At 44.4% G+C, this 24,755-nt stretch overlaps 2 protein-coding genes across 3 annotated transcripts in view; both read right to left on the bottom strand.

Moving 5' to 3' along the window:
- Positions 1-83: 83 nt before the first annotated feature.
- Positions 84-5,083, bottom strand: kbtbd11 (kelch repeat and BTB (POZ) domain containing 11). The gene is made up of 2 exons (XM_083682729.1): positions 5,038-5,083; positions 84-4,296 (listed from the first exon to the last, which is right to left on the bottom strand). Exon 2 carries the CDS (start codon positions 4,179-4,181, stop codon positions 2,031-2,033), a length of 2,151 nt encoding a protein of 716 aa, XP_083538855.1. The 5' UTR covers positions 4,182-4,296; positions 5,038-5,083; the 3' UTR covers positions 84-2,030.
- A 3,248-nt stretch (positions 5,084-8,331) lies between these two features.
- Positions 8,332-24,755, bottom strand: part of arhgef10 (Rho guanine nucleotide exchange factor (GEF) 10) — a 35,260-nt gene continuing 18,836 nt past the window's right edge. For both annotated transcript variants that reach the window (XM_083682727.1, XM_083682726.1), the window contains 6 exons: positions 24,506-24,663; positions 20,313-20,455; positions 17,606-17,780; positions 10,960-11,082; positions 9,874-10,441; positions 8,332-9,777 (listed from right to left, as the gene is read on the bottom strand). In XM_083682727.1, the coding sequence (XP_083538853.1) occupies positions 9,900-10,441; positions 10,960-11,082; positions 17,606-17,780; positions 20,313-20,455; positions 24,506-24,663 (1,141 nt within the window). In that variant the 3' untranslated portion in view covers positions 8,332-9,777; positions 9,874-9,899. The remainder of the gene's footprint in view (positions 9,778-9,873; positions 10,442-10,959; positions 11,083-17,605; positions 17,781-20,312; positions 20,456-24,505; positions 24,664-24,755) is intronic.

Consider the following 24,755-nt stretch of genomic DNA (forward strand, 5'->3'; position numbering starts at 1 on the left):
CAGGCATAATTTCATAGCAGTAATCGAGCCCCCCTCAAAACCACACTGTATAATGACACTGATGCCTTCCAGACACAAAATATTTTATTTGCAGTATTTAGTTTTGACTGAATTACATTATACAACAGTTAGTTTGTTAGCTGTTACTTAATATGTTGATAACAGTAAGGAAGCCTTCAACCAACATTGTACTTTCAAGCCATTCATCGCAATAGCATCAGAACTTCACAACACTGACGCCAGCCAGCAAAATACCAAACTAATAAGTCAAACCACATCCACTTGGTCAGATCAGTCAGAGCTGCATTTTCTGAGATATTGTTACAAACTGCATCAGTTGCATTTTATTCACCAAATAAATTCCACATAATGAACTCCCACAGCTTAACAAAACTCCCATTGAAGTGTTATTGCGAAACAAACAAATAATGTCTACAAATATATTCTAATTGAGAGCAATACGTTGGAGTGCTATTGGTCCATATCTAATACTTGTAAGTGCAATAGTTGTGTTTTAAGAGGGATTTGGCAGACATTATCAAAACAACCTAACTGGAGATGAAAAGTGTGCTTACTATTCAAAATGGATGCAGCAAGTGTCACGTCATGCCAAGGCAGCACATCATCTAATTTGGGCAACAACTCGATCTTCATACCTCTAAGCAACAGGATAAGTTGTCTGGCAGTTGAACAAAATCTTACTCCATCATTTGCTCACTGAATACCAGTCACAGTCTCTCTGGTTCCTAAAATAAATTTGATGGGAAAAACGGTGAACAAAATAACATTGTCATCATGTCTGTAGAACAAACGAAATCTCTCCATCCTGCATATGAGAAGTAACTGATGACATGTTTATGTACTCTAGCAGCAAGTGTAGTGCCCCTGTTTCACAGCAACACTGATACATTGTTGCTTATGCTATTGCTTGATGTTGATATGAAGAGTTTTGTTTTGATCTAGGACGTTATCAACCAAATATCTATGAATGTAACTATCTGTTAGGGGTCTATATATCTCCTATAACCAGACTATTTGTCTTTGGCAAATGTGATGTATTCAGGGACTGGGCCCCTAACAAGTGTGCACTACCTCTCTTACTGTACTCTGCTGCAGATTCCCAGCATCCTGTAAACATCTGTGCACACCTAAGGCCCTATTCTGTCAATCTCCGTAACAAGATTTCCAGGATGAGTCAAAAATAGCACTCTTGTGCTGCAATAATATGCCTTTTTGATCTATTTATTCAACAAAACTATTTTTACAGTGTGCACAAAATGAAACTAAGATGAAACACCTATCACTGGTTGTGCTGCAAGAATGTTGTATTTGACTTGACCTGGAAACTTGTTTTTTGATTGAGAGGACCCCTAGTTCACCAATAAATAAGTGCATTGTGCTCTTAACTGTTTTCATAAATGATCTATGGTAGCATGAGTATAGCAGATGTCCTGTATGTACAGTACAGCATCTTGGTATCCCCCTGTTGTTACCTTCAGTGGCCTTGTATGTATCCTCATACAACATTGCAGGGCAGACGTCACTACCATAGCAGAATAACAATTTATGTTGCTCAAATGACCAATGTTTGAACCAGTTGTCAGATCATTCTTCAACTGTTCCCTGATTCTGAATACAACTTCTGACATCAGATTTTTTGGCTAAAGCCACCAGCCAACCAACAATATTAAAAACAATATCTACCGGTTTTCTAACTACCTGCAATTACAAGAGTGCACAAAACAAACTGAATACAGGGAAATGCACAGAATAAACTACAGTAAGTGTAATCATTTCAGTATCTACAGTCAGATGCATATCTTGTTGCACTCATTCAACATTAAAAAATGTGTCCTTTTTAAGGCTTGCCCTGTTGACACTAACTCGCCATGCAAATACACACATTCCATTTCGAGCAGGTAAACTGGACACAATTATAAAGCTGACATATTGAAAAATGTTCTTTATGTTTTATGTCCACATATTCTGCTGTTGTAACATGTCTGCGTCGCGTCAATGATTAGACAATGTTACACAATCCTCTCAGCCTTCTCAGGCAAACTGAGGACGAAAGGGAACAGTAGGCCCTTGGCTTCCAGAGGTGCCTTCAGTGGCTCCTCTACAAAGTAGGAGCCTTCCTCCTCCACTATAAACTGAAGGGTCTGTGTCTTGTTTACACAGTAGATGCAGTTTCCGATGACGGCACACCTGAAGGGCAGAGGGCTGCCCAGGCGCTGCGATGCACAGTCGTGCCACATTTTCACTATAGTGTTGTACTTGAACACGCTGATGCCCTGGTCACGGTTGACGTCAAACCTGTAGATGAAGCTTTTAAAAGCCACCATGTCCGTGGACTTCTTCCTGCTGTTGTTGTAGGGGCACTCCTGCCACTCGTCCCTCTTGGGGTCGTACTTGAGAAGGCGGTAGAAGAGAGAACCCCCGGACACGTACAGCTCTCCACTGCAGGTGGTGGCTTCATGCGCCACTGCGAACGCCCCTTTGGGTAAGGGGGCCAACGTGGTCCACCGATCAACCCGAGGATCGTATTTCTCCACAGTGAACAAACATTCCCCTCCTATAGCGTACAAATGACCATCCATGGACACTAACTTGAGCTGCGACCGCGCCTGGTTCAGCGGATGAACCTCGCTCCATTGGTTGGTGACGGGGTTGTAACAGAAGACCTTATCCGAGACCTTGCCCTTGTCCCCATAGCCCTTTATTCCACCTGCCACGAACAGGTAATTGTACATGGTGCATATCCCACATCCTTTAGTGTTGATCTCCTCTGGCATCAGAGTCAGTGGCCTCCAGTCATTGGCTGCCTCGTTGAAGTAGTAAATCATGTGGTTCTCCTCAAAGGAGGCCACAGACAGGGGGCTCTGCGGTCGACTATTACAGCGACTCTGCGGTCGGCTCCCGACGCGGTCGAACACGTCGTTGACCTCCGCCACCATCAGGGACCTCTTCCCCTCCATCCTCTTCTTCAGGACCAGATCCCTCTCCGACCCGGTCAGGCGCCCGTACACGGCCGGGTCCCGGAAGATCTGCAGGAAGTTATCGCTCATGAATCGATACGCGGTCTCCTTGAGTTCGTTTAGCCGTTGCTTTTTGGCGATGGTCAAAACCTCATAGCAGTTCTCTGCCGTGAGCTGCTCAGACATGCTATCCATGGCAGCCTGGACCGCACAGGGGACCTGCAGGATCTTAGCCCCAGTGATGACCTCCACAACGTTGTCCTTGTGCACATTCATCCTAGAAGTGTAAATATAATCTACCAAAACAGACAGAGTCTTGTAGTTCAGCCCTTTCACTTTCAGGATATCCCTCGACAGCCGCGCCTTGAAGTAGTCACTCTTCTCGGCCAAAACAGACTTGTGAGCGTTGATTTTCTGCCCGCCTACTTCGATTACTAAATCCGGTTCCTCTTTAGGCGGTGTGTTTCCGACTTTGTGACCACCACCGTCCCCGCACCCTAGGCTCGATTCGAGCCCTGAATGTCCATGCAGTGTGTCGTATTGTGTTGCATCAGCTTTGTGGGAGCTGTGAGTGAACAAGCGATTCAGCTCTTGCACGGTTGGCTGCGCGCCAGCACTGATACAATGAGTGTCAGGCGCAGCGGTCCCCTTCTCTGTGGAGGCGGTGACGTTTCTTATCTGACACTGACTCCTCACAGTGCTGTCTCTGCAGAGGGCCAGAGATCCCTCCACGTCCTCTCTGGATTGGCTTTTAAAGCATCCAGAGGGACCCACACTACACGGTACCTTCGCCCTGGCACCATTCATATCCTCGCTGATGCCATTTCTGCCGGTACAGTTTTGATGTGTGCCAACATCAAGCTTGAGCTTAACACCCTTATCATTAGAAACTATATGAAACTGATCCACATTGGATTTGTCACTCTGTGGACGGTCAAAATGGTGATTCCCCATCAGTGGTCCATCCAAGAGAAACTCCTTCTCAAACACCATCGGAGCTTGGGCACTGGGTCGACAGGATCCCTGGCTGTCCTGGAGGGAGCCCAGATCTGAAACATTGGAGTTCTCCTCTCGCCTCAGTGAGATTGGACATAACCCTCCGTCGTCATCAATGGGAGAGACGAGGTCAGAACTGTCAGCATGGAAGATGACATCTGCCTCCACCGTGAATGCCCCGCCACCCTGTCTCTGTCTGTTGTTCATCCTGATCAGAGCTAGTGGAGCTTTAGGTCCTCAGGAATCATAGTGGGGAGAATCTCCAAGCCTGTTTTCAGTAACGTTTCCTGTCCTCTAGATCCAGGAGGTCTTCCTTCTCCACCTATTTGAAATGGAATAAAACAAGAAGGGAAATATGAAGATGTTGTGAATAGTAAGTTATACAGGATAACTATAGTTACTATAGGCTGTTGTAGTCATTGCCAAGACTTTTTCAAAACTCTGAGGGGCGCCCTTACTCCACCAGCAAAAACATTATTCTTGGCCACTGACGGGCTACGTTTTTTTTCTCTCCAATGTCACAATGTTGGCTATTCTCCATGTGACTGCTAAGTAAAGCAGTTTTTAAAAATCAAACCCTTCTATGCCACATGTATTATGTTAATAACAACATCTGCAATTGATGTGTGCAGGATAACAGTTAGATTTCAAAGAGATTACTCAATGTGAATGAGACGTACTGGAATGATCATCCCACTAATCTATTATTTGTGTTAATCGCGACCCGTGGGAGACGTAGGGCGCATGCTCAATGGGCACCTCTCTCCTGACAGATGCATTAATCCTGAATATGATGGGAGACGAAAGGATCCCCCCACACGCATACGTATATATTTTGCTTCGTCTTTTGTGTTATTACAGAAAATAAGGGCCTAGGTCTCAGTCGGAGAAAGACTAGGCTATGTATTTTATCACAATGAAATGAGAGATACATTGTAGGTTAGAACAATTGTAATACATTGTTAACTATTTGCACAATAGGTTATCGCGATTACGCAGGATAAACCGAGGGTACAATTGCAGAGAGAAATACATTCTTACATCGGGCCACATTCAGACTTACGTTTTCCTGTGACAAATCGGCGCAGCTCAACAGTCCCTTCTCATCAGTCCCACACAAAGCAGTTATGTAAGGTAGTCGCAATCCTTGGGATGGGAGAACCAAACAAATGCAAGACAAGACGGTGGTTTCTTCAAGTCTTTTCGTTTGTCAGGATGATCTTCGTTTATTCCCTTCAATTAACGACGTGTATCACTTGTTAATTTGTCTTCATGAATTAGTTAAGGCAGTGATATTGATAATCCGGATATAGTCAGAAGAATATTTGACTATAGTCTACATCGACGCCTGGGTGATGGGTCTAAAGCAAAAAACAAAGTCATTTCAGGTCGTTCAAGTCATGCAAGGCTAAATCCGCTGCAACCACGACGAACGTCTCCCAAGTCATTACCCCTGCAGTCATCCAATGCGACTGAGCAGTGCACATGAAATGCCCTATTTCCCCCCCCCACACACGATTGAAAAGAATCAGTCCAGCACGGAGTCTGCTCTACTTCTTCGCTGCCCAGGCTGTGTTTAGGTTTCTTACAGTAAGATACAGTCCAACAGTTATTGATCTAGACCACACCCCCCTCCCAGTATTATTGATCTAGACCACGCCCCCTCTCATATTAACCCTACACATCTGCCGCTCGCGCTACAGGCATTCCGAGCTGAAGATGCGACATTCCTTCACGCGCCTTTGTGCGCCGTCCCCATGGAAACCCTGTAGTATCTGTAAACCCGGAGCCGCCTCTTATAGGAAACCCCCCGTTTGTAATGTTATGCCAGTGTATTACTTTTATTTGAAAACAACTCTGTTGTAGACCTATTAGCAATAAGCGGAACATAGTGACATTTTCAAATGTGTGGCTCTGGTCGGTATTCAAAACCTGTATTTTCGCATGACCCTCCCCTTGTACTTGAAACGAAACCCATTACCCTCCACTCCCCTTTTTCATTGAATTAACTAAAAAATAATGACGGATGACGACCACAGTAACAAAGTAGGCCTACCTCATGACGAGAAAGGGCACAGCACAGTGGTGGTGTGAATGCCTTGGTCCTGTACAGTTTACAGTCAGGGAGGGGGTGTAGTGGTGTTGGGTTCCCCTCAAATAAACTGTCAATCATTGGCGCGAAAATGTATAATTAATTTAATCTTTTGGGCGGAGGGTCTGTCAGTTCTCGCCCAGGAACATGTGGTCTTCTGTAAGCACATTCAAATGCAATTCTACACAGTTTTCAGCAAAATGTTTAATCTGCAGTTCGCTCGCTACCGAACCATAACACTGGGAAAACCCCCCGCTATCCTGTGTCAATTTAGTAGGCTATGTATAAATATTTCCCTTTCAGAGAGTGGAGAGTCAGGGTCGCAAGTGAGGTTTAAATGGTTTCAATGTGCCATTGAGCATAGAGACACCTATTTTGGGCGCAGTTCATCAAGGCTCTCGGCTCACATGGAATCCGAACGCATAACCCTCCCCAAAGCAAAACAAAACGATACAACCCTCTCCCCGATTTTGGACGAGTCAGTCTCTCCCAGGTCAGTCTCTCTCAAGGCTCCACATTTGACTTGATCCCAAATGGCAATTATTGCTCAAATCATAGGCTGAAATAGAGGAGTAGAGAAAATACTGCACAACTGACCTCCCTGAAATGTGAGTAGAGATGAAGGAAACAGTTAAGTGTTTCTGAAACTGCCTCTGTCCTCACTGAGATACAGATACAAGAAGATGGGGAACTATTACATAAGAAGTCATGTCAGTACAAATGACATGGAGACAATGTCAGGAGAAAAAGCCATCAAATGTCCCATCCACATAGGTCGCTTTAACATGAGAAACCCTGGCTAGAACAAAAATAGCACCAACTGTCCTTGTATCATATCAGTATTGTAATTACGGAAAGATCCATATCTCACATGGCTTAACGACTGGCCCTCCAGATACAGAAATACAGGAGCCACTAGGGCCATGACAGGGGCACTTTAGCACTATCAGGGGTTACACAGCATTCCTCGTGAATCAAGAATACACGTTCCTCTAAGGCTGCGTTTACAGAATATAATTCCTGTTTGTCCCTTCATGTTATTTCGAGATGTAAACATGCCACAGCCTCATATCCACAGGCTGTATGGTGCGCTAACACACAAAAAACTACAGGGTCAGAGAAAACAAACACTCTGTGACCCAAGGCTGTCTCCCTGTGTGATGAATGAGAACAGTCAGACAGGGTGATAGCCTTGGGATTACACAGCTGAGATACAGTAATGTATGTGTTACGAGGATGAGGCTGCTTTGTGTTTCTACACTTTTTAAGAAATACAAAACAGTATTTAACAGCTGTGGATGAACTTTCCAAGACAGCCCATTAGTCAGCACATTCAAAAGTGAGACTCAGTCTGCAGAAAATATTTGGGAACACAATGTGTATATTAGATTACATGAATAATACAGTATGATTATTGACAAAAGTGGAATCTGAACTGAGATTTTGATTCTATTTTTTGTTCACGCAGATAATATATTGGAATATGATTATGTAACATTTTACGTGGGCGGCGTGAACAAAAACCTCTTCCGACCCTATCAAGGGTGGCAGTTGAAGAGAACTGAGTTTGAGTATGCATGTTGAAATCCTCAGGAGCTGCATCAGCCTCAGTTCTTACTCCACCCCGGGCTAAACACTTGTTCTAACATGTATCGATACGTACTGCAGCTGCACATCCTCCAAACGGTACTAGTAATAAAATACACTTGCAACACACTGAAAATATTGCATGATTTCACCTTCGTTTTCCATCACTTTTCTCTTAATATTAACAGTTAGTAAATGTTGCGCAATAGTGTGAAATAGCTCATCCTTGGTGTAACATCAACGCTTGACATTCAACTAATTCGGCTGTAATGAAAACAGCAGGGCAGTGTTCTCTAGGATGTTATAATGGTCGCTTGTTCCCTTCGTTCTAATGCAGTTGTATATCTGTGACAAGACAGACTTTTACATCCTATTTCAATCATGAATGACTGCATTGAGAAATCAATTAACTTCTGTAAAGGACCACATTGTATGGTAAAGAAGCAAACATTTCTTCAGCATACATGTAGCAATCTCGACATACAGTATGCAATCAATACAGAGGTTGTTGTGTGGAGCTGAAAGTTGTACTTAGATGTTGGCACTGGACCAACCACCTCAGGCGATGCATACTTGCAGCATACAGTGACACAGAGAGCAACTGTTTTTTTTTGTTAAAGGTAGGAGCAAATCAGAGATCACAAAAAGGTTGATAACAGTAAACATTGAAAGCCGTTTATGAACCTGTGAACTTTTATTGCCTCCCCACACATGTACAAACACACCAGCAGGGAGCAATTCTTTTTTAATAATGTTTTCAGATGTTCTTACTATTAACCCAGTGTTGATGCTCTAAAGTGCATTTGATAAAAGCTATTATCTTGTCATAAATTCCTCAGCACATAACTTTACTGCAGAAAGCATCTGTTTTCCAAATCGCTCATTTTGTTGGCATCATTTATGCCAACAAAATTTAAAAAAATGTAGCAAGCGGGTAGATCTGTCATTAAGAATATTGTTTGGTAACATGCAGTCAAAAAGTATGTAATGACGTGAGGACTCAATTAACACGGAAGTACACAAAGCTGCTGAATAAAACATTGTTTATAGATTTGTTAATATACAGAATAGAAGTACATACAAAATGTGACAAAAGTATAAAGCTTTTTATCAATCTTTTAAATACCCTTTTCGTGACAATGTACTAGGGCAATCGAATTCCCCTGCTTTAATAACAACTAGCTATTCTCCCTTGATTACGTATTCCTAGGAAACCTGGCCAGCCAGGAAACCCCATCATGCCTTTCCAAACCAAGTTTGCCGTCAGTCAGCCCTCTGTTGTTGTTGTTTACCTGATGACAACTGTAAGAACACTGCGTTAGCTTCAGTGTACCAATGAAATAAGGACAAACAAATGACCACTCCCTGACCCAATAACAAACAAACATATCAATGAATTGACCTAATTCCTAGAACAGATTGACCAAATGGAGATGAACGTGAGGGGACTTTGTTAGGAAAATGACTTTTCTCCAGACAAGGGGCATTTCAGCAACAAAGTTAGACACAGACAGACATACTGTCACCTACAGTAGTAATAGAACAACTTTCTCCCTCCAAATGGGACAATGGAAATGTCTGCAATCTGTTCAACACTAATACAGGACAGTGACAATAGCCACACTGTAACCGCATCAGCCTGGATACAATAATGGTGCTACCATAACTCCAATGATCTGGCACAAAGTCACAAACGTAATATATTAGCCATGTTATTACAAACTGAAAACACAAACTTTATAAGAGGACATAAACAATGAGATTAAGGACATTTCAGTGGTTTTTCTACTTATAAATGTATTTCAACTGGATCCATCTTCGGCTTGGTTGTGAATGGTCCAGTTACTTGTTGCTGTATGTATGATAAAGTGGTTATAATATTGATCCCTTGATACTCAATGAAAATGCTGCACAAGTGTATTGTACTGTAGGTCTCTGGGTGTGCAACATCTGGAACCACTCCTGGAATGCCTTGTGAAGTATTTGTCATTATTATAAGACACACTGTTGAGTTGATTGATCCATAAGTCCAGAGAGAACCATGTCAATGGACATCCTATGGAGTAGGTGTCTGTGTCACTGACTTCAAGTAGGAACTGCAGCACCTTATTGAGCCTCATAGTCCTGAAGAGGAGATGAAAGTGGAGAATGTTATTAAGAAAAAGTGGTTAAGACATAAGACAATGTTACCATATTAAGACAATATTATTACTCCTTTACCTGCAATCTTACTGCTCTGGTCTTTCTCACATGTTGAGTAGAGGGATCTGCCACACCATAATGGTGGACACGGTCTCCTCGTGGCGAGACTGTTTGGTCTTCCTGTTCACCCTGCGGTGGCCCAACCCTCCTGACACCACCAGCAGGGAGCTGACATCCACCTTGCCGGCGCGGCGCCCCTTCTGGGAGTGGGCGGGGTCATTGAGCAGGTCGTAGATGGCGCCGTCCTCGGGCCCGTGCTCCAGGGAACCCTGGGAGAGAGCCAAGGAGCCGCAGGAGGAGGACAGGGAGTCCTGGAGGGCCATGGAAGTGCAGCCCGCCTCCCCCAGCCACACACCCCTGCCCTGGGTCGGAGCGGGAGCAGCAGGAGCGAGAGCTGGGGTGGGAGCGGAGCCTGGAGTTGGGGAGGAGGCCTGGGGCTGGGACTTCTCCCCATCGGGGGCCTCTGGCTGGGTGGGTGGGCTGCTGCTGCTGGCTGGGCTGCCAGGAAGCCGGTTGCACACAGCGGCTGCCATGGTGAGGAACTTGACTGGGCCGTTGTGAGTGTGGAAGGACACCATGCCTCTGCCTAGGAAACCAAAGACAAACTGTGTCACATCCAATACACACAAATGAATGGACCAAACTGGATCAGTATTGGACAATATGGCAGTTTAAAAGCTCCCTTTGTATTTAGTCATAAAACAAATCTGCGACTGACTAATATTTTGGGATTCCAGGAACTAACTGTTCTTCAGCCCAGAAGGAATATCGTTTTCAGTCATTATATCCATTAAGATAGTGTATCATTGTGAGAAAGGCTGTGCAAAAACAACAGTCAGGGTTGGGATCTCAGGATAATTACTAAGGCAATGAACCCCAATTATGTTACATTTTAAATGCTTGATGGGGCAATCACATGCTAATATGTGTAGACAGATGTCATTTCCACTCAAGCTTATGAAACAGACATTCCAAACAGGTTCCAAATGTCCTTTTACTCCTAAAATCATAAACACCAAAAGGATAGATGGACATACTGTACATGTATTGTAGAAGGTCCCAATCAGGATTGATACAATCTGTAACTCAGGAAGGGTCACTGACCTGTGACTTTGGGGATGCCCTGGAGTCTGGGAACAGAGAGGGCCACCGTCACCCCCAGGTTGGTCCCTACCAGGAGCAGGCCGTGACACACCAGGAGACTGCTCACGGACACCCTCTGGTTCCCTACAGACAGACAAGAACCAACACATTACAACACTGGTTAGCCCTTAGAAAGGGCAGTAGAGAACAGGCCTGTAGCATTGTACTCAGTCAAATCTTATGTAGATATACAGTTTTTCTTTTGTTAAAAAGATGGGAAAAAAATGTTTTGTTTTAACACTGTGGCTAATTGGGATGACCACAAACACAGATTTTTATGGTGACGCACAGTCGGACCTCACACTGTATATTAAGTAGGACATAAGTAGTTATTTACATTTACACTCGTGTCTCCTAAAAATGAAAAAAATAACAATTAATGGCCACTTCAACTAAGCTGAGGGCACAATAACAGTAGGAGGGAGGTATTTCTACTTCGTGTGTGGGAACATTACTGCAGCGATAACGCTTAACAGCCACTAGTCTCCAGGGCAACCGAAAGAAGAATAGAAGAAAAAAAAAGCTCTTTTGAAAATTCTCTTTCAGGAAGAAAAGACCACCATTATAGACCTATTTGGGTCAAACAAACAAACACAAAAGTGTTATGCAATAGAATGTGCCAAGCATAATGCGGTAATTAAGCAAGCAACTCTGGTTCTATTCAAAAAGCCTGGAGCTAGGCTAGGACAGAAAAGACTGCCCTGTACTTTTTCCTGCCTCACGGTTACCAATCAGTTCACTATGAAATGCCACTTTGTACAGTAAACAGAGGAATTGTTAAGCTAACAGCATCTTTCAGTGGACGGCAATAAATTGAGCAATCCTGAACCAGCGATGGTGTTCAGTGACTCATTATGTGGAACTTGCCCCTTGTTTTACACCTTCCCTGCCACTCCACACATTATCTTTACCATGGGAACAGGCTGCACTACAAAGACTGAGCACACAAATGTGTACAAGGCAGAATGCCTTTGATTATGGTAATAATTGTAAATGCTAATGCCTCTGACTAAAATGTACAATTGCGAAATAACAATTATAATAATAAGTAATCATTTGTCCAGACACTTCTGACACCACCAGACTGTGTGGTAGGGCGGCTACGGGTCCCAGTACCTCAGAGTTCAGAAGACACAACACTGTGGAGGGAACAGTACAGTATAAGCCTTAGAGAGAGCCTTAGTTGAGGCCTGGTAGCCTGAAATAAAAAAAAAACTGGATTTTGTGGTCACATCCAGTGGAGGCAAGAATATTACCCACCCTGCACTGCTGCTTAGAGCAGCTCAATTTTAGTCACCTCCCTCCCTCCCATAATCCCCAGAGCTTGGGTGAAATCGCAGCTGATCTCTTTGCCTGACCCCCCCCCCCTAGCAGAGGTCACCCTACATGGAAAAACCAGGGTTATGTTCAGTAGACAAGGAACGTCTTCAAACGGATATAAATAGACATAAACTGACAAACAAAACCATCCAATTCCAAATGTGATGACACTACCTGAATTTGTCCAATAAGAACACAGATTTTCGGCCTACTTAACATGACCCAGTCCTGAGTCTACACTTCCAGGAAGCTGGTCAGTCAGTCCCTGCCCAGCACAGGCCAGCGAGAGCCACAACTCTACATCCCACATATGCTTCTAATGAGACCCCACAGTGACCAGAAACAAACTGGTGGCGGTGGGTGTCTTTCTCAATTTCCTCCTTTCATAATATTTGGAGTTCCCCACCCAGAGCCCCCAACCAAAATAAATCCAGAGCAAACGTCAACACGGTCTGGGGTCTGTTCCTGATCCCACACCAGGGGCCTGCTTTGATCTCCACTTATCCCTGACAACTAGCAGGAGGGGTGCAGATCGAAAACCTTATTACGCTGATGCTATCTCACTAGAGGCATGGTAATGGCTCATATCTGCCCACACTAGCCATGGTCCCAGTCTCTGTGTCGGGACTCTGAACTCTCCATTTCTTTGGCTCTGAACCTCTATTTTACCTCACATTGCTTGTAGCGAGCAGTATGAATGTAAGGTAATGATAGTATCTATGGTCCCAGGCCGGTCTGTCCCTATGGGCAGGCTATGATCAGTGTGTCTGAGAGGTGAGAGACAGTGCCAGTGTGGTAATAAGGAGGCATATTTACTGGCCCCACATGTTTGCCCCCATTAGAGTACGCATGGCTGGGTATGTAGGTCAGGGGAGACAAAGCCGGCCAGAGCGTAGAGACCTTCCTCTCCTGCACCAAAGACAGAGAGGACTCTTCTGGGGAACATGTCTTGGATGCAGAATCAATCACATGACGTGGCAACACATCAAAGGTATATCCTAATGAAATCAATGAACGAGTACACTCAGGAATGGATGGGAAAACAGGATATTTTCATGTGTAATAGCAATGTCATCAACGTCTCTTTAAACAATCATAATGGCATGTGATAGCTACAAGCTTTGCCATGATGGTAGTCAAAGCCACTTCCGTTTGAAAATGATAGAAACAAACCACTGCCTCAATGAAATACAAGTGAGGCATTCCTCTATGCAATCAAGGAGTTTACCAGGAATGGTTCAAACAAGAATGGACATGAAGCAGACAACCCAACCTAAAGCACTTCCAGCAAGCCATTCAGAATCATCACACTATGAGCAACAGGAAAAGGCCACCTGCTTGGACCTTTATTTTCTAACACTAGTCAAACTGTATTGGGTCTGTAATAGGATCTGTCATACACACTTAAGACTGTTGTGAGACAACATATACACACTGTGGGAACTGATGTCTTACAGGTATCTCTTACAGGAATTAAACCCTGCCAATACCACAATACTGTGCATCGCCATGGATTTGTTTGAATGGGTACATCTAGGGTTAGTCTCTCTCTTCTGTCTAAATAAGAACAATCTGAAGTGCACCAACAATGTAGTCAGAGAATACAAAGGCACTATGAGAACTCCATTTCCCTCTACTCTAAACAGGTATTGATCCTGCCATTCACTTGCATCCAAACCACCTGAATAGAAGGTCATTAAGTCAGTTTGCAGATGCAGCACATTCTGGGGTCTGGTCAATCACTCCCAGGACAGCAGCCAGGCAGTAAAATGCATGGTGACACATTCTAGAAAAGCGCAGATCAGAACAAGCCAAAGGAAGGCAGGCAGGCAGGAACACAGGCATAAAACATCCCACAAGAAGAGAAATCTGAACTTGCATATCACATTTACAGACTGTCCTTGGCCAGCTGGCCTGGGTTGAACCAAAGTGGCAAGGCAGTACTGTAGCAGGGGAGGCTGGTGGAGGTAGAAATCCGAGGACGGACTCATTGTAATACATGGAATGGAATCAGTGTGTGTGTTTGATACCATTCCTCATTCCATTCCATGCATTACAATAAGCCTGTCCTCGGATTTCTACCTCCACCAGCCTCTCCTGTACTGTAGGTACAGTAGGGGGTTGGGAGGTTGTTTCAATGGCGGAGGTTGAAGAAGGAAAAACAAACAAACAGCAACTGTGATGAAGAGATGAGAGAGATATGCCCCTGACCCAGCGCTGCTATCAGAGGAAGTCAGCTCTCTGCTGGTACAAACACAGGACAGCAAACCCTGGAGCAGGAAGTCTTTCATGTGACGGTGGTCTCTCCCTCAGACCACTTCCTCTCTGCTTGACAGGTCTTATTAGTTCATAGGGGCAAGAGTCCCCAAAGCACCCCTAATGGACTTTATCATTCACTCACATCTACTGCTCAACCTCAGCACTTTCCCAGTTGGTGGAGCAAGTGACTGGATATTCAAAGTATTTTTCCAAGCATAAGTGATATATCTTCCTTTTTCCACAAAATAAACTGTTCCCCTTTTATGCACTGTATATGCAATCTGCTTTTAATTGCATAATCAAATACACTGAACATTGAAACACTATTGCAAGTGTAACCTTAAGGACATGAGGGAACACATTTCATGGTTTTACACCTCAATGTGCAACATGGAACCATGTGTCAGAAAATGTAGTCCATTGCTGCTGCCATACCAGATACAGCCCCCTTCCCCCTATGCTTTGGTGGGTTTTCCCTTCACCTACAGTACCACCTACCCCCTCCTCTGAGGATGTTAACTGCATTCCATAAAGCAGGCACTTGTGTTGGTATTTTGTGATGTCCTGTTCTGTGCTCAATTCAAGCTTAATCTCTTTTGGCCATTACATCACCAGCTGAATTCAGTTGATTGCCAAATTGAACATAATAATTTTCCAAAGTCTCATTAAATCGCCTACTCCGTTTTATCAAATATTATGCAACTCTACCACATGTTCTACTTTATTTGTTGTGGCTACATATGTCTTTGAGGACTTTCCAAAATGTTACTTTACAGGGTAAACCACCTTGTGGCAATAATACAGTATGACATCAAAAATAATAAAACGATGTACTGTACACACAGTCTTATAAACAATGGACAGAGCTGAGCTCATGATAGCTGTTCATGAAGCTGTTAAAAGAACTTTGCAGCATTCCTGCATGCTAGTCGTTAGTGGGGACCACAAAACACACACTGATCCACAACCCCAGCTGTCACCACATATACACACACACACACTCATTGGCAGAACCCCCCCCCCCCCCCCCCCCCCCGAAACCAACCCAAAACATCTTAAATCAATCTTGAGATCAAACACGTCAACTGTATTAAGAGTACCATCAAAATGCTGTACAGCTTGGGGGGTATCATAAACATCATTGATCACGACAACATCCACAGGGCAGACCAGAAAAACCCAACTAAAACTAACATCAGCCCTTAGACCAACAGAGCTGTCTGCAGACCACTGCTTACAGTCAGCATAGCAAAGCAATGCTACGAGAAGAGGGCCAAAAAGCTGTTGCCATTGACTACACAAATAAAGCCTTTGTGTCAGCACCAGACGATCAACCTCCCAAAACTCAAATCAGCCCACCAGGCCTTCTGCTGTGCAGAAACCCAATATTAAAGAGCACTCTCAGAGCAGGGGGGAGAAAGATTATGACCCGCCCAGGGCAGGCTGATGTAGGACAGGGCTGTAACAGCAGATTACTACACACACAACCACAGCTGGCTCGGCCGCTCTGATGAATACCTCTTCAACAGTACTTGTCATTCTGACAGACATTTCATTTGGGGTTTTTCACATTCCTGACTATTTTGGACATGATGTTTGGTGTTTGTTGAGATGTTTGGTCCGTGCCTGAGGGAGATGAAACGGCTCCTGTCATATGCCTCATACTTAACATAAATAAGATTTAACTTAAGTTAACCGCCATGGTCTGGGAATAATGACTGTATGTTACCATGGTAACAAAACCAAGCACAAGCAACACACACACACACACACAGACACACTCTGTTGACTGTACACACAACTCCCACTGGCTATCTCTATGGCCACACACCCTACAGAGGCTTTTACTAAATCCAAGTTTGGATCCAGACTCCAGAGAGAACTCAGATCCCAGAGTTGAGGTACATGCAGCATACTCGACTGGAAACCTTCATCCAACCCAAAGGCCATTTGCAACCTCTGACTAGTCTGGGCTCGCCATTCATGACCAATCAGTTTTTACATCAAATATGACTGCAGAAACACTAATACCTCCCCACACTGAGCTAGCTTAGTTTCTGATCCTCGTCTGCTCTGGGTGACCGGGTGCCCTGGGCATCGCTACCTGCTGATAACAATCTAGTGTGCATCTGTTACAGCTTCGACAGAGCACTCATCAGGCCTTAACGAGGCTCCGTCCATCAACATGATGATGCAATCAGGCAGGAATGACAGCTCTTTAGGGTAGACATAAAAGTTTCACCTACTTTAAAGTGATATGTCAAAATTAAACATATACTCATAAATACACACAAACATTATAATCATATAACCATCCATGGCATAGAGTTCGAGGAAAGAATAAAAGACTGATACCTTCCAAAAATGGTAATTGAAACTGTTACAGAGGAATTATTTTCTGGGGGACCCTTTGAAGAGGATTAAAACATGTCCAACCTGCCACAGACAGATGAGTAGCACCTGACCCCCTCTGTGATGCCATCTAATTACAGACAGGCACTTTGTTAGGCAGCCCTTTGAAACTGTGAGGTCATGAGAGTTATGTCATAGTCCATGAGTGGAGAGGTGCATTTGGAAAAGCACTAGACTGGGAGACCAGACGATTAAATATCAAAAGTGGGGCCCTTTCTTTTTGGAGACGACTGCTCTTTTCAATTTGTTTCAAAAAGTTTTTTTGAACACAGAGGGTATTGGAGGGCAGGAAGGGAGAACAAAGACTGTTAGCTAGCGGTTTGTTAAGTGGTTTTACTGGATAAGGTCACAGTATCAGTATCACCCTGTCTGAGGAAGGACACACAGGACCCTGATGTACTGAAGGTGAGGTGGCAAGCTACTGGTGGGCTTTTAGGAAGCTCTCTAGAAAGGTCTTACCAAAGACCCTGTCATTTACATGTATGATAATGTTGATATCACGCACTTATGCCTACCCACAGAGAATATATTGTACACAATGGTGGTGGTGGTGATGATGTGGATATTGATATCATGTGTGTGTCTAACCAAATAGGATATTGTAACAATGTCTTACCAGAGAGGATGTTGTGCACGGGGGTGGCAATGTTGATGTCCTGTAAGTGCTCCAGTGTCTCAGTGTGGAAAAGTCGGAGAGTGGACCCTGAGCTGAAGGCTATCCAGATGCCCACTCCTGCCACCACCATGTGGGATACCACCATCCCCTCCTCCTGGTGGGCCTCCAGCTGTCTCTGCATGAGGGAGGAGAGGAGAGAGAGGGGGATTAAGGGGGTGAGTGGAGAGAGAGGGGGTGAGTGGAGAGGGGGGGGGTGAGAGGAGAGAGAAAAGTTGGACATCACACCTTTTGTACTACATAGCAAAGAAACACATTGCTCAGTTCTTCAACAGCTTTACGTACAAATATGAACACAAGTACATTACCTTTGCTCATCATGCTTCACAACAAAACTAATAACACCACTTTATTGGAAATGAACAACATCACAGCACTTGGTCAAAATGTGCTAAGTGAATGGTCAGTCAACAGGCCCAAATTCTGCTTTAATTTGATTATTTATTACTTTATCTCCTTGTCATGTGCATTATGTTATTCTGAACTATGATCTGAGCATATCCACACAAAACGTCAAGGTGTTACCTATCAAATGGCATCCTGCTTTTGCATCTGATCATCATATTTCTAATGTTATACGCAGTTTAGTTCGGAATATTAGTCAAATAGGGCATTCAGCAGAAGAAGTTAAGGGGATATCTTCAGTACGGGTTTCGAAGGTTTTGAACATACTTAGCCTCACTGTTTGTGTACAATCCACTACTACAACACTGAGAAGTAGGCCATACCCAGGTCAACCTTCCTGATTAGTGTGTCTACTGTCCTCAACTATCTGAGCTGTGACAACACTGACACTAAGCCTGCTAAGAGGTTGCTGTTGACATGGCTTATGACACAGATACGCTCCCCATTGTCCTCGTGACGAGAGTTTAAGTCTGCTCACGGTCACCCGCTGCTTGTTATGTCTCTAGGAACTGCTTGGAATCTGAAGAAAATGGGTTGGAGTAAATGTTACTTTAAAATGGTAAACACTTGAGAAGGTGTTCTTGTGTTTATGGTCAAATGCACCTAAGGTGTTGACCTTTATGATGGGTTAAATAGGTCTGTGTACAATAGCTACAGCAACTTCAGAGTCAAAACATTAGCTTAGAGGAAGATGGTATTTGCCTGTCAGAGATGTTTGTCATCAGCTGTTTCCTTCATTAAACAAATCTAGTATAACAAATGTAATGTGAGGGCATATCAGGTGGCCCACTATGGACCACCACCATCCCATGTCTCAGCTCCACTAACGGCTCTATTGCCATCAGTAGTGTGATGTCACCAGTCCTCTTTCCTTTTAAACGGAGGAGAGTTGTACCTCAGTTCATTCATGAAGGCATCACAGCAGGGCTGCAGTAGTAAAAGGATCTCTTCATCATTGAATCTATGCAACCTTCTGGAAGATTCCAGATGACCTCTTGCTCTCTCTCTCTCCCTCTTCTTTTCAACTCCTAGTCTTTCTTCTCTGACCCCCCCCCCCCCAATTTCCTCTCATCATAGTCTCTCAGTCTCTCACCCTCTCTGTCACTCTTTTCCCCTCTCCCTCTTTCTTTCCATGACCCTTCAGAAGCCAGTTCAGAGAGACAGACAGGTGGTCTGGTAATGAGCTTAATGACGCTAACAGGATTATGAGTCACTGGTGTGCTGGCCAGGAGAATCCCAATCTGCTATTCCGGGACAGACAGCAGGTGCTGGTGTACCGGAATGTGCCGGGATGGAGTGGGAAAACCGTAAATAGAGAGAAGAGAGGGAGCTAGGGAGGAAAAGAAGGAGAGAGACCCCCAACCAAGGTTCTACTATAACCCCCTGTAATGTGATTAGGGCCACGCCAAGTGTACGTCACAGTGATTAGGCCAAACAGACTTAGTAACCAAGAAACACTGCTAACTACACACAGCACGACCTCAGGCTATTACATCTGCTAGGAAACTGAAAACTACACTAACTTTACTATACCTCATATCGTGATGTCAAAAGTGGTTGAACATTCATTTCATAAAAGGGAATCCAATCATTATTTCACATCCTAATATTGTATCATCTCATCCACGTTTGATTGCACTGTGTCTTTAAGAGTAAAGCTAAGCAAAGCAGCCTTGCCTCAGAGACAGAGCAGTTCCATGGTGTGGGAGGGTACAGAATCCTAATCAAATAGAAACAGTGAAACAGAAATGTGAACTATGGTCCGAGGACTATGTGCTGAATGCAGCAACGCCCACGTCTGTTCGGCTGCAGAAGGAAACGCAAACAAGCTATGAAATAATTCCTACCAATATAAGTGTTTAATAAACAGGGCAAGAGTTCATATCGAAATCTAACGCTTTCATTTGTTTACAAAATAAATATCAAATATTGGGAATGAACAATGTTGAAGGTGGGCGTCGCAAGACACATTTTTAAAGCAGCATAAATATGACAAACCACCTGGTGTGTGTCCAAAGTTCAGACTTTCCCATAAATCTGGGAAGATAGGATGTTTAATTAGTGCTTTGTCTTACGCAGAAGCCTTTGTTTCCTGTTTGAATTGCCCAGAAACACAGACAGTCTGGGTCTGATATAGAGATACTATAAGAGATGTGAGGGGGAGAGAGAGAGAGAGAGAGAGAGAGAGACAGGAGAGAGAGAGAGAGAGACACAGGAGAGAGAGAGAGAGAGAGAGATACTGTACCTCCACGGTGTGTGTGAGAGTACTGATGATGAAGACCTGTCCTCCAGAGGAAGCCCAAACGTGGTCCTCTACAGCCAGCATGGCCTTGACTGGCAGCACCCCCAGCTTCAGCACCTTGGCAGAGTCAGAGTTCCACAAGCCGTCTGAAACGCAAACATTCACGTACAGTTCATACTATAGTCCATACATTCTATACAGAATATACTACGGACAGTATATTCTGATACATTGTATTTCTATACCCCTTATTACAATGGGCCAGGAGTTTTAGCTCCAAAGCAGTTAGTTAGTCAGTCATTTGAGCAGGGGACCAATATATCACTTAGCCTTCGTTTAAATTATTTGCCACATTTTATTTGCCACAATTTGCATAACAATGATGGAGTGGTCATTGATGGTTTCACAGGATTCACAATGAATATCAATGTGTGGAGAGAGGATTAGTCATCTCCTCAAACAACCCACAAACACCTCCCACACACTGCCACAAGGGCCTGGGCTTAGCACAGCCCGGCTCCCTAACACCCCACACTGGGGAGGGGGTACATTATAAATATAGCCAAATTCTTTGCAGAAAATCTCTCTCTCTCTCTCTCTCTCTCATATGGATACTGTATGTGTGGGCTGCTGGTCAGGATATGTAGGTAGTTGTAAGAGCACTTTGCACGCCAAAACCAGAGTAGTTGGAGTGAGAAATTCATTTCCTCCAGATACCAAATTACCTCAACTAATCTAGTGCAGGAAGTATTGGAGGCCACACCAATAGTGTTTGTTTAAGGGAAGGGCACAAAGGCAGCTATTGAAGGAGAGGTGCCACACAGAGAGAGGAGAGACCCCTTTAGAGGTACAGTAATTACTAAGGAAGTAAGGGTAATCTCTCAGAGGAGGTGGGGTGGATTAACAACACAAAACACGGCTTTGTGTTTATTATTATAGTACCCACAAGGTCTGTGTGTGTGTGTGTGTGTGTGTGTGTGTGAGAGAGAGAAAAGGAGACAAAGAAAGAAAAAAAGAGATGACAGCAGGCAAACTTTGACTAAAATAAACCCGGCATGCGTTCAGTGTTGTTCCTCATCCCTGCCAGTTACGTAAGCTCTCCTTGACGTCTACCCACTGTTCTCCTTTCTACACAGCAACAGCCAACATGCCAACGACCCAACACAAACTCAGCACAACACAACAAGACAGTAAGATACAAACCTAATTCTGTCAGGCATGCTGACAAAGACAAGAAGGATTAAAGAAAAACAATATTAAAGAATAAAGGAGATATGAGGATGTACAGTATAGCACACCTCCAGAATGCACCACCAGGATGTGTTACCCTACACCAACACGTGTAATTAGAGGTACTGATGATGTTGTCACCGTCTGGTCTGGCAGTGGTATGCTGTCTCTGCAGGGCCATTCACCCACACAAGACAAGAGAACAACGAGCGTTGGCACTGGAGGAATGAGAGGCTGGTGGGGGGGGGTTACATGTGTCCCCCACTCCCACAGTGTGACATGACCATGCAAAACAACTCAGCCCAACAGCGAGGGGACTAGAAATGGGCATAAAGCCGAACAGACACACACACACGCACACGCACACAGAGACACGCACACACACAGAGACACACACACACACACACACACACACACACACACACACAGACACACACACACAGACACACACAGAGACACACACACACACACACCTTATGTTTTGGAACTTTGGAACAGGGTACAATATTGCTGTATTAGTGTTTCCTTTCCAGCACAGAACTAACAGAATTAAAAAAACAGAAACTCTGGAATTTTGGAGGACAGTACATTACTGATGTATTAGTATGTCTACTCAAATCACTATTCGTTGTGAGAAGCCTTTTGAAGTAGATACATAAATTAAATTACAGTTTTATATTCAAGCTTATATGGGGATGTTATTTCTTCTGGTCCTCTCTGCTATTCCTTAAACACGTAGACGGCAGTCTACTCTATATGCTAATGAAGCGTGGGCTCAATGTGTCACATTCGGATGAGGACGCACAAGTTTAGCAACTGCAACTAGAATGACTCATCGTCTCACTCAAGTTCAAGCTTGAGCTTTGACACAAAGATGGTTCCATTGCTTGTGTCGAACAAGTATGCTAATGAAACCACTTTATATTGTCTTTAGTGAAAAAAACATAAACAAACAAAGCTACCTTAGCTTATCTGAGTTGTCAGTCAGTCAGTGGTGCAGTCAGCTATTACATTCAGTCAACCCAAGGGTAACATTCACGACATACTCATACAGATCTATCACATTGCACAATCATCTATACACGGAGTGAAAAGGGAAAAGCGCCTGAAGTTTAAGTAGGAAAAAGACATGGAAAGAGTGACATGATTCACTTCAACAGAGATGGAACTGAAGCAGGCATTCCTTCAGCACTGCAAACGTCTCTTTCAGGCCTTATTGAGCTGGCTGAGGGATCAGGAGGAATACTTTCTCTTACTCTGCCTCAGGCCACTATCCCCACACACACACACTTTCCTTCAAACTCATACACACACACTTTCCTTCGAACTGATACACACACACACTTTCCTTTGAACTGACACACACACACACACTTTCCCTCAAGTCAGTATCCTTCATCTATCCACACACGCGATACAGCCTGACCAGCATAGGAACGCAGATTTACTCAACCAGGATTTGGAGCAGGGATTTATCTGGCCTTTCCTTCTTAGCACCTCAGGATATGTAACCTACCCTAACAGGAGGCATGGCCTGGGCTGTGGGCTATGCAGGGAGCAGGGCTCAACTACTCAGCTACCAGGCTGACTAGCAAGGCACTGGGACAGGGTGTGGTCTTATCTGGACTTGCTTGGATGGTTTTCATGTTTTTTTCTCGACCTAGTAACTCATTGGCCGGATAGTTCCCTCCACCTGATTTCACAAGATAATTCATTAACCGACTCTGTACTTGTGTAAATAAAGTTCAGTCAAGACCAAACAGACCAACAAGGACTGTCCATAAACAAGTGTCACGTAAGGCCATCAACATGCAAGGCAAGGAACATTATCTGTGATGAAGGAGCAAGACCCATACCCTTTCCTAGAGAGAGCAGGAAACACTTGAGTCACTTCAAAACCCGCCTGGCAGAGGGATGCGTCATACAGTACCAGTGCTGACATGTCTGACTCAGACCACCCAAGCAAGCCTTTGGCAATGGTGGTGTCTAAGCACATTCTCTAATGTGACAGTGTTGCAATTCTTATACACTCTCTATTCATCTGGTTATTCACCGTACAAAAATGGAAGCATCCCTCGACCCCCACCTCTTCACAGAGAGAAAGACAAAACAAGTTGAAGATAGGCTCCAGAGGGGGGTTATTCATCATACAAAAATGGAAGCATTCCCCGGCCCCCTCTCTTCGCCTGCTGCATGACGAAAGACAGAAAGAGAGAGAGAAGCAAGAGAGAGAGAGAAGAGAGAGAGAGAGAGAGAAGTGAGAGAGAGAGTTGCAGAGGACACAGTAGAATCCCGTTCATCAAGTCTACAGTGTGTCAGCGCTAGCTGATCTACAAGAGGATATTAAATAGGTCAGCGCTAACAGATTAGCTACTTCTCCCCAGGCAACCAGGCCAGTCTCAGTGGAGAGGGGGACCCTGCACAGCAAGCTTCAGAGAGAGAGAGGGAGAGCAGTGTGTAATTGAGCAGTGGTAATGCCAGCTCAAATGCAATGGAAACTGCACCTATGACCTCAGCTCATAGTCCTAAACTCTGGCGTTTCATATTCTAGTGGTCAAGCCTCCATCCCTGAGGCTAGGCTAACACGCTAGCTAGTGACTCAGGCCCGGACGCCACAGGGACTGGGCCAATGAATACACTTAACAACCTCACTATGAGCAACCCAACATCACCCCCCTCGCTCTCACTCCACCCTCAACGTAGCTGTAGCCATTGTCTGGTTCAAAAAGGTCACAGTAAGGTCAGACATAACAATAACACATTGTTTCCAAATATACAACGAACTCCCAGCTCGACGTGAAAACAAAAACCCACCTATTGAGTCAAGTCAGTGAACCAGTGTGTGTTAGGAAAAAGCCTAATAGGCACTATGATGGTCCTACGTATACTGTACCCTTTTGAAATCCAGCTGAACATCAACAAACAGGACACAAAGGCAAACAGACACGGGTGAGAACAGGCCTCACCGTGGGCTCTGGAGTAGACGGCCACCGAGCCGCTGACCAGACCGGTGTATAAACACTGCTTCCTGTGGACCAGGCTGGTGACGGTGGACTTGTCCGGGGTGAAGAAGTGCTGGAGACGCACTTTCTTAGATCTCTGGCTGCTCTTGTAGACAATGATGCTGCAGGGAGGTGACGGGAGGTGTGATCAGAATAGACGCTTCTAAAGCACTTAGAACACAATGACAATTGACCTATTTTGAGCACGATGTAT

Source organism: Argentina silus, assembly GCF_951799395.1.
Source record: "Argentina silus genome assembly, chromosome: 13".
Lineage (NCBI taxonomy): Eukaryota > Metazoa > Chordata > Actinopteri > Argentiniformes > Argentinidae > Argentina > Argentina silus.